This window comes from Anomaloglossus baeobatrachus, chromosome 1, assembly GCF_048569485.1.
Source record: "Anomaloglossus baeobatrachus isolate aAnoBae1 chromosome 1, aAnoBae1.hap1, whole genome shotgun sequence".
Classification (NCBI taxonomy): domain Eukaryota; kingdom Metazoa; phylum Chordata; class Amphibia; order Anura; family Aromobatidae; genus Anomaloglossus; species Anomaloglossus baeobatrachus.
The window spans coordinates 964,542,028-964,552,616 of NC_134353.1; the positions used below are offsets into that span (position 1 = coordinate 964,542,028).

Consider the following 10,589-nt stretch of genomic DNA (forward strand, 5'->3'; position numbering starts at 1 on the left):
GTGCTTCGCCCCAGCTCATCCCGCGCCCTGGTGCGGTGGCAAACGGGGTAATATATGGGGTTAATACCAGATGTGTAATGTCACCTGGCATCAAGCCCTGGGGTTGGTGAGGTCAGGCGTCTATCAGATACCCGACATCACCAACCCAGTCAGTAATAAAAAAAAATAGACGACAAACACATTTTTATTTGAAAAAACACTCCCCAAAACATTCCCTCTTTAACCAATTTATTAGAATGAAAAACAAATCCAGGTCTGGTGTAATCCAAGGGGTTGCCATGACGATTCACACTGTCCCAGTCAATGAAGAGCAGGATGTTCCCCATTGGCTGGGAGAGCAGTGCAGTGACCTGAGCTAACATCAATGGGTCAGCCCAGGTCACTGCAGGGCATGACAAGTGCTGCTGTCAGCGAGGTACATTACCTGCGCTGATCTCCAGCACTGCCGACAGCCCCTGTCACTGAGCTCAATGACCGGCGCCTTCACAGCCAAATATCGCGAGAGGCCCGTGACGTCACCGCTAGTCAGTCTCGGGTCGGAAGCGAGAGGTGATGTGACAAGCGGCGGCCATGGAGGACAGTGACAGCGCTGAGGTCGGTCGGGATGGCGGGACTTCATCAGCGCAGGTAAGCCGAGCGGGGCCATGTGTGCAGAGAGTGTGTGTGTGTGTGTGTGTGTGTGTGTGTGTGTGTGTGTGTGTGTGTGTGTGTGAATGTGTACATGCCGCGGGCAGGAGGGGGCGGAGCGAGCTGAGCGGGGAAGTGTGGGCTTCCTGCACGTAACTAGGATAAACATCGGGTTACTAACCAAAGCGCTTTGGTTGGATACCCGATGTTTATCTTGGTTACCAGCTTCTGGCAGGCTGCCAGCGATGGCTCCTGCACACTGTAGCTGTAAAAAGCCCTGCTTTTTGCTGCTAGAACCGTTCTCGAACGTATCTAGAACTATCGAGCTTTTGCAAAAAGCTCGAGTTCTAGTTCGATCTCGAACAGCCCCCAAAATCACTCGAGCTTAGAACTGGAGAACCTCGAACCGCGCTCAACTCTACTTATTAGACCAAAGCACAGATTTCCACTGGTCTAATGTCCATTCCTTGTGTTCTCTTCTGCTTGTTGCCTGTCCTTAGCAGTGGTTTACTAGCAGCTATTTTAGCATGAAGGCTGCTGCACAAAGTCTCCTTCTTAACAGTTGTTCTAGAGATGTGTCTGTTGCTAGACCTCTGTGTGGCATTGACCTGGTCTCTAATCTGAGCTGCTGTTAACCTGAGATTTCTGAGGCTGGTGACTCGGATAAACTTATCCTCCGCAGCAGAGGTGACTCTTGGTCTTCCTTTCCTGGGGCGATCCTCATGTGAGCCAGTTTCTTTGTAGCATTTGATGGTTTTTGCCACTGCACTTGGGGACACTTTCAAAGTTTTCCCAATTTTTCGGACTGACTGACCTTCATTTCTTAAAGTAATGATGGGCATTCGTTTTTCTTTACTTAGCTGCTTTTTTCTTGCCATAATACAAATTCTAACAGTCTATTCAGTAGGACTATCAGCTGCGTATCCACCAGACATCTGCACAACACAACTGATGGCCCCAACCCCATTTATCAGGCAAGAAATCCCACTTATTAAACCTGACAGGGCACACCTGTGAAGTGAAGACCATTTCCGGTGACGACAAACTCTTTGAATGAGAAGGTGTGTCCAAATATTTGGTCTGTACAGTATATTTGCCCCTCTCTGGTCATTTTTTTGTATACATTGGGGCAGAAGGAGACTGAATGTGGCATCCAATATTTGGGGTATAACACAGACTCTTTATAGGCCACATCCAGAATAAGTATGTTGTGGCCGTTGATGAATGTGGACGTGGAGCGCACGATCGTGGCTCTTATTTACTGTCACTGGCCTCCCTGCATTTAAGCCTCTCTTCTGGATAACAATTGGGGGGAAGGTCCATGACTTTGTATTTCCTTCTTTACAGAGAACCAGATTTTGTAGTCACCTTGAAAATCCGGAAATCGATCCCGTGTGGATTTGTGGCCAAACCGTCACGTACATTCAGCTCTTCTGAAACTCTACGACAATGCGCTGAAAATGGCGACTTCTGCCAGAATGAAGGAGCTGCAGTACATGGACTGTCCACCGGGGGCAGACACGGACCTTCTGCCAGGAGGGGACCCTGCACAGCGGGGATCAGAGCTTGCTCCACAGTTCCCCCTCTTCTTCAGATGGCAGCCAGGTTTTGATGAACTCTTCAGAGACCACCAGTGTTTTCCTGAATGCGGCGCCCCCTTCTGGCTGCTGCGATCAGGCTCAAGTTCAGTGAACACTTTTTTTGCTGCTATCACACAGACTTTTCTCCACCGGACGATCGCTCCACACCACCTGCACAGACCTTACGTCACGCAATACTTTGTGGCATTTGACCGTTCAGCACAATTTTCCTTTGTAGCTCGGTATGTTCATAGCGCTAATGAAGCAGTTCATGAAGCTACAGGGGCCGCCTGTGTCCTCCCAGCGCACATGCACGCTACCGGTGTCAGGACTGGACTGACGCCATGTTCCAAGGACAGCAATACACTGCCATGTAGTTACCCCCTATCAGAGTTAATGGGGGGTGTACTAAGACCCCTGGACTCCTCCATTTTTACGGCATTCATTTCTGTATCACCAGCCTGGTGTAAGCTCCCCATGTTGTATAATAGCAGTATTGTCCTGTACAGTGTGAATGTCCCATTATGTATGTCCATGTTGTGTTTTTGTCTCTACCCTGGACCTCCTCGGCCTCGTCTGACTCTTGTATCTCCTATACTCTCCTGCAGACATCAGATATTCATTGGTGGATCCTTTTGATTTTGCTTTGCAGATGTTTCTACGCCCGTGGCAGGCCATAGACATTACACTTGTGGCTGGTCCCACTGAAATTGGTTGGATCTGCCAATATCTTCCTAACATCTACTATCGTATTATTTCACGACTGCTTTGACTATATACAGTTGTTCGATTGTGCTGACTTTCCTCATTGTTTGACTGGATGGTCCTCCTTGTTCTCGTCTGGTTCCACCAACCGTTGTCCTCATGTCGTGAATTCATCTATGATCTTGTCTGGCCAAACCAACCTTGTCTGTGACTGGGACGACTTCTCTATCACTCCATGTAGAAAAGGAATTGGAAAAGATCTACCACTCGAACCAGAAACTGTGTCACACCAGGTCCAGGTGGATCCACACATATATCCCACAATCACCATAAGGTTCTATCTGACAAAAAAATTCTAGTGACTTGTGCTCATTTTTGTATTGACCTTCATGATGTTTTCTGGCTCTACCGACCTTCTGTATCACGTGAGACTGTGCTAATGCTCTTTATGTTGATCTCCTTGGTTTTGTCTAGCTGTATCGACTCACGGGACTATCCTAATCTCCTCTGTGTTGTGTGACTGTATGGACCTCCATGATTTTGTCTGGTTTTACTGGTTCTTGACATATGTGAGTGCCATAATCTCACCAGGTTGAGTTCCTGGATTGACCTCCTTGGTTTCGTCCGGCTGTACTGACTCTGTTTCATGGGACTATTCTGATCTCCTCTGTGTTGTGTGACTGGATGGACCTCCATGATCTTGTCTGGTTTTACTGATTTTTGACGTATGTGAGTGCTGTAATCTCAATTTGATTGAGTTCCTGGATTGACGACCTTTGTTTTGTCTAGCTGTACAGACTGTTTCACGGGACTATCCTGATCTCCTCTATGTTGTGTGACTGTAAGGACCTCCATGACCTTTCTGGTTTTACCAGCTCTTAACCTGCGGAGATTACGGCATTCACATATGTTGTGTTCCTAGATTGACCTCCTTAGTTTTGTCTAGCTGTATGGATTATGTTTCACGTGGCTCTCCTGATCTCCTCTGTGTTGTGTGACTGGATAGACATCCATGAGCTTGTCTGATTTTACTGACTCTTGACGTGTTTGAGTGCCGTTAACTTACCAGGTTGAGTTCCTGGTTCGACCTCCATGGTTTTGTCTATCTGCATTAACTCTGTGTCCTGAGATGGTCCAGATATCTTCTCTGAGTGGCTAGATTGACCTAAATGGACTTTTCTTTCTTTAGCAATTGAAGTACCTGGCCTGATTTCCTTCATATTGTGTGACCTCTATGGTCCAGTCATCTTGTTCTAGCTCTGTCTCATGTGACTCCTGACCTCCTCGATGTTCATTGACTCTTCCATGGCCATGTCTGGCTGTATTGACCCTCTGTCTTGGGGTGTCCCTGATCTTCCCAATGTTATATGATTAGGTTGACCTCCTGTATACTACCACAGTTGAGCAGCGACTGTGCTGTAAAATAGATGTATATATTTGGCTATTGTATATATGGACCATTTTGTGGAGCAGGTCATATTGTAGTGGATCTGTTCCTTTTATGAGGTTCTTCCCGCACTATGATACTGATTTCGCAGGGACTACACTGCCCCAAAGAGGTATTACTCCAGGTGTATATTGAAGCTCCTCAGTGTTGGTGGCATATCTCATAGATTAGAGCCAGAAGAGACAGAGGGGACTTACATTGGATAATACTCCACATAAAAGATCCGTAGGACTCCGGCCACAAGCAAACATCAGTAAAGGTTGGAATGTGGTGGAACTCGCCATGGCTGCCACATCACCGGGCCCTTGTGTCACAGAAAATAATCCTCTGTCTGTCAGAGATCTGTAGGTCAGTTATCCACTTATTATAAGTCCTACCTCCATCGCTGGTGAAGACTTATCTTTATATTCAGCCAAACTTCAATTTTATGGGATGTAAACGTCTTCTCTATACGCAATCAGGCTCCAGCTCTGTCATTATCCAATTTCTTTCTCCGTAGTCCTCCAGTCTCTTTCTCCGTAGTCCTCCAGTCTCTTTCTCCGTAGTCCTCCAGTCTCTTTCTCCGTAGTCCTCCAGTCTCTTTCTCCGTAGTCCTCCAGTCTCTTTCTCCGTAGTCCTCCAGTCTCTTTCTCCGTAGTCCTCCAGTCTCATTCTCCGTAGTCCTCCAGTCTCTTTCTCCGTAGTCCTCCAGTCTCATTCTCCGTAGTCCTCCAGTCTCATTCTCCGTAGTCCTCCAGTCTCATTCTCCGTAGTCCTCCAGTCTCATTCTCCGTAGTCCTCCAGTCTCATTCTCCGTAGTCCTCCAGTCTCATTCTCCGTAGTCCTCCAGTCTCATTCTCCGTAGTCCTCCAGTCTCATCTTCCGTAGTCGTCCAATCTGTTCCTCTGCAGTTGTCCAGTCTCGTCCTTTTCGCAGATCGCTGTTCTCCTCTGCAGATGACCTGTCTCTTAATTTGTAGACAGTCCATATCCTCCTCTGCAGCAGGCTAATCTCATTCTCTGCAGACTTTAAATCTCCTCCCTTATATTCATCTAATCTAATTCCTGTGCAGATCGGCTATAGCCTCCTGTGGAGACTACCTATCTCCTTCCCTGCAGGCCTCCAGTTTCTGCCCCTGCAGGTCTCCAGTCTCCTTCCCTGCAGGTCTCCAGTCTCTCCTCCTCTGCAGGTCTCCAGTCTCTCCTCCTCTGCAGGTCTCCAGTCTCTCCTCCTCTGCAGGTATCCAGGCTCCGCCCCTGCAGATCTTCAGACTCCTTCCCTGCAGGTCTCCAGTCTCTCCTCCCCTGCAGGTCTCCAGTCTCTCCTCCCCTGCAGGTCTCCAGTCTCTCCTCCCCTGCAGGTCTCCAGTCTCTCCTCCCCTGCAGGTCTCCAGTCTCTCCTCCCCTGCAGGTCTCCAGTCTCTCCTCCCCTGCAGGTCTCCAGTCTCTCCTCCCCTGCAGGTCTCCAGTCTCTCCTCCCCTGCAGGTCTCCAGTCTCTCCTCCCCTGCAGGTCTCCAGTCTCTCCTCCCCTGCAGGTCTCCAGTCTCTCCTCCCCTGCAGGTCTCCAGTCTCTCCTCCTCTGCAGGTCTCCAGTCTCTCCTCCTCTGCAGGTCTCCAGTCTCTCCTCCTCTGCAGGTCACCAGTCTCCTCCCCCTGCAGGTTTCCAGTCTCCTCCCCTGCAGGTCTCCAGTTTCCTCCCCTGCAGGTCTCCAGTTTCCTCCCCTGCAGGTCTCCAGTCTCCTCCCCTGCAGGTCTCTAGGCTCTGTCCATGCAGGTCTCTAGGCTCTGTCCATGCAGGTCTCCAGTCTCCTCCCCTGCAGGTCTCCAGTCTCCTCCCCTGCAGGTCTCCAGTCTCCTCCCCTGCAGGTCTCCAGTTTCCTCCCCTGCAGGTCTCTAGGCTCTGTCCATGCAGGTCTCCAGTCTCCTCCTCTGCAGGACTTAAGTCTTCACCCCTGCAGGACTCCATGTTCTGCCCCTGCAGGTCTCCAGTCTGCTCCTCTGCAGGTATCCAGGCTTCACCCCTCCAGTTCTCCATTCTCCTCCTCTGCAGAACTCCAGACTCCACCCCTGCAGTTCTCCAGTCTCCTCCTCTGCAGGTATCCAGTCTCCTCCTCTGCAGGTATCCAGGCTCCGCCCCTGCAGATCTTCAGACTCCTTCCCTGCAGGTCTCCAGTCTCTCCTCCCCTGCAGGTCTCCAGTCTCTCCTCCCCTGCAGGTCTCCAGTCTCTCCTCCCCTGCAGGTCTCCAGTCTCTCCTCCCCTGCAGGTCTCCAGTCTCTCCTCCCCTGCAGTACCCCAGTCTCTCCTCCCCTGCAGGACCCCAGTCTCCTCATCTGCAGGACCCCAGTCTCCTCCCCTGTAGGTCTCTAGGCTCTGTCCATGCAGGTCTCCAGTCTCCTCCTCTGCAGGACTCAAGTCTTCACCCCTGCAGGACTCCATGTTCTGCCCCTGCAGGTCTCCAGTCTTCTCCCCTGCAGGTATCCAGGCTTCACCCCTCCAGTTCTCCATTCTTCTCCTCTGCAGAACTCCAGACTCCACCCCTGCAGTTCTCCAGTCTCCTCCTCTGCAGGTATCCAGGCTCCGCCCCTGCAGATCTTCAGACTCCTCTCCTGCAGGACCCCAGTCTCTCCTCCCCTGCAGGACCCCAGTCTCTCCTCCCCTGCAGGACCCCAGTCTCTCCTCCCCTGCAGGACCCCAGTCTCTCCTCCCCTGCAGGACCCCAGTCTCTCCTCCCCTGCAGGACCCCAGTCTCTCCTCCCCTGCAGGTCTCCAGTCTCTCCTCCCCTGCAGGTCTCCAGTCTCTCCTCCCCTGCAGGTCTCCAGTCTCTCCTCCCCTGCAGGTCTCCAGTCTCTCCTCCCCTGCAGGTCTCCAGTCTCTCCTCCCCTGCAGGTCTCCAGTCTCTCCTCCCCTGCAGATTTCCAGTCTCTCCTCCCCTGCAGATTTCCAGTCTCTCCTCCCCTGCAGATTTCCAGTCTCTCCTCCCCTGCAGTTTTCCAGTCTCTCCTCCCCTGCAGTTTTCCAGTCTCTCCTCCCCTGCAGGTCTCCAGTCTCTCCTCCCCTGCAGGTCTCCAGTCTCTCCTCCCCTGCAGGTCTCCAGTCTCTCCTCCCCTGCAGGTCTCCAGTCTCTCCTCCCCTGCAGGTCTCCAGTCTCTCCTCCCCTGCAGGTCTCCAGTCTCTCCTCCCCTGCAGGTCTCCAGTCTCTCCGCCCCTGCAGTTCTCCAGTCTCTCCTCCCCTGCAGCTCTCCAGTCTCCTCCCCTGCAGGACCCCAGTCTCCTCATCTACAGGTATCCAGTCTCTCTGCGCCTGCAGTTCTCCAGTCTCTCTGCGCCTGCAGTTCTCCAGTCTCTCTGCGCCTGCAGTTCTCCAGTCTCTCTGCGCCTGCAGTTCTCCAGTCTCTCTGCGCCTGCAGTTCTCCAGTCTCTCTGCGCCTGCAGTTCTCCAGTCTCTCTGCGCCTGCAGTTCTCCAGTCTCTCTGCGCCTGCAGTTCTCCAGTCTCTCTGCGCCTGCAGTTCTCCAGTCTCTCTGCGCCTGCAGTTCTCCAGTCTCCGCCCCTGCAGTTCTCCAGTCTCCGCCCCTGCAGTTCCCCAGTCTTCTCCTCTCACCTCCTTACTCAACAGGTTGCTTCTTTGCACAGATTCCTCAGTGATTGTTACTAATTATGAGCAGTCAGTTAAGCTGTTGACAATAAGGGAATTCTCCTAACGTGAGTTACCGCGGGCATTACCTGTCACATGGGTTGTGATCAGTTATAGCTGTTATTAACCTGTCATTATAAGATCTGATCCTTATGTTTCATATCCTGGTGCTTCTGTCCTGATATTTAAAGCCCCATAGAAATGACATCAGATCCTCGGGGGTTGCACATCCCGACCTGACAATTGGGCGTTAGCCTCTGCTCCTATTCGCTATGTGTCTGTGTTTCTTTGGGTTTTTTGACCGTTGGGTCACGGTGATGCTAATCTGTCCGTGTGCATCTCATTAGTGGCTCTTTTATTTGGCGCGGTCATCTATATGTCTAATAATTACCTCCTTCGTTAGGAGCAGTAGTTTGGTAAAGCCGCCGGACTTTGTGGGTGACCAGCTCCTTATTGGAGGGACAGTATGGAGGGTCCAGATATCGCGGGCATCGATCCTGCTAGGTACATGCAGCATGCCTTAGTATGAGGGGCTGGAAGGAAGATCTGTGCCCACTATCTAACGTGTATGGGCTCCTTTATTCTCCAGTCACATCCAGAACTGCAGTTCTTTAGCATTTTAACCATGCTCTTCAGGTGGCAGGCTCGATGCAAACACTACATTTCCCACAATGACCACCGCTGGTGAACCTGAACCAGCAGGAGGCAGAAGTGAGAGGTGAAGTCGTGAAGCCAAAAAGCGAAGAAGAGACCAGTAGAAAGGGGAATGCAGCTCTGGATGTGACTAGAGTAGGACACACAATGCAATGAGAGTAAACACTTATTCCCCCATCTCCCACCCCGGTATATATAGCAGAGCTGCCGGTATATACATCGTGATAGATATGGACAGTATCTGTCCTCAGAATCTGTAGATCTCATCGCTTTGTCGCGGATTGGAGGTCACATCACGGTTACGTTGTGTCAGGTCCTCCTTTATTGTATGTTTGCTGCCTTATATCTCAGCGCGCCCCTCGTTATAATGTGTATTAACTCCTTGTCTTCTGTATAGATCATGGTTTTTTGCTTATTGTGTATCCAGAAAGCTGCCGACAATTTTATTTGTTAAAATAAACCCTTGATGATGATTGATAATGATGACCGGCATCATGACCTCTCGGGCTACAAAGACGAGACAGAAAGGCACCAAGTGCCAAGTACTCATTTACTCTAAGCCAGTAACGTAGTCTCGTCAGGTCCTGTATATATGTATCCACACAGAAATATTCTAGTATGATGCCCCACAGTACATTCCCCCCACACACAGTATAATGTCCCCACAATACATTCCCCCCACACACAGTATACTGTCCTCACAGTACATTCCCCCCACACACAGTATACTGTCCTCACAGTACATTCCCCCCACACACCGTATAATGTCCCCACAGTACATTCCCCCCACACACAGTATGATGTCCTCACAGTACATTCCCCCCACACACAGTATGATGTCCTCACAGTACATTCCCCCCACACACAGTATGATGTCCCCACAGTACATTCCCCCCACACACAGTATACTGTCCTCACAGTACATTCCCCCCACACACCGTATAATGTCCCCACAGTACATTCCCCCCACACACAGTATGATGTCCTCACAGTACATTCCCCCCACACACAGTATGATGTCCTCACAGTACATTCCCCCCACACACAGTATGATGTCCTCACAGTACATTCCCCCCACACACAGTATGATGTCCTCACAGTACATTCCCCCCACACACAGTATGTCCTCACAGTACATTCCCCCACACACAGTATGATGTCCTCACAGTACATTCCCCCCACACACAGTATGATGTCCTCACAGTACATTCCCCCCACACACAGTATGATGTCCTCACAGTACATTCCCCCCACACACAGTATGATATCCTCACAGTACATTCCCCCCACACACAGTATAATGTCCTCACAGAACATTCCCCCCACACACAGTATAATGTCCTCACAGTACATTCCCCCCACACACAGTATAATGTCCTCACAGAACATTCCCCCCACACACAGTATAATGTCCTCACAGTACATTCCCCCACACACAGTATGATGTCCTCACAGTACATTCCCCCACACACAGTATGATGTCCTCACAGTACATTCCCCCCACACACAGTATAATGTCCTCACAGTACATTCCCCCACACACAGTATAATGTCCTCACAGTACATTCCCCCACACACAGTATAATGTCCTCACAGTACATTCCCCCACACACAGTATAATGTCCTCACAGTACATTCCCCCACACACAGTATAATGTCCTCACAGTACATTCCCCCACACACAGTATGATGTCCTCACAGTACATTCCCCCACACACAGTATGATGTCCTCACAGTACATTCCCCCACACACAGTATGATGTCCTCACAGTACATTCCCCCCACACACAGTATGATGTCCTCACAGTACATTCCCCCCACACACAGTATGATGTCCTCACAGTACATTCCCCCCACACACAGTATGATGTCCTCACAGTACATTCCCCCACACACAGTATAATGTCCTCACAGTACATTCCCCCACACACAGTATAATGTCCTCACAGTACATTCCCCCA

At 50.6% G+C, this 10,589-nt stretch overlaps 2 protein-coding genes across 2 annotated transcripts in view; both read left to right on the forward strand.

Moving 5' to 3' along the window:
• The window catches only part of IL11RA (interleukin 11 receptor subunit alpha), a 224,043-nt gene extending 218,330 nt beyond the window's left edge, over window positions 1-5,713 (forward strand). Inside the window, exon 12 of the mRNA XM_075330052.1 lies at window positions 1,975-5,713. Coding sequence (XP_075186167.1) covers window positions 1,975-1,991 — 17 coding nt within the window. The 3' untranslated portion in view covers window positions 1,992-5,713. The remainder of the gene's footprint in view (window positions 1-1,974) is intronic.
• Window positions 5,714-5,828: 115 nt separating this feature from the next.
• Window positions 5,829-9,108, forward strand: LOC142257830 (uncharacterized). The gene is made up of 2 exons (XM_075330072.1): window positions 5,829-5,973; window positions 6,458-9,108. The coding sequence occupies exon 2, from the start codon at window positions 6,717-6,719 to the stop codon at window positions 7,983-7,985; it is 1,269 nt and encodes a 422-aa protein (XP_075186187.1). The 5' UTR covers window positions 5,829-5,973; window positions 6,458-6,716; the 3' UTR covers window positions 7,986-9,108.
• The last annotated feature ends 1,481 nt before the right edge of the window (window positions 9,109-10,589 follow it).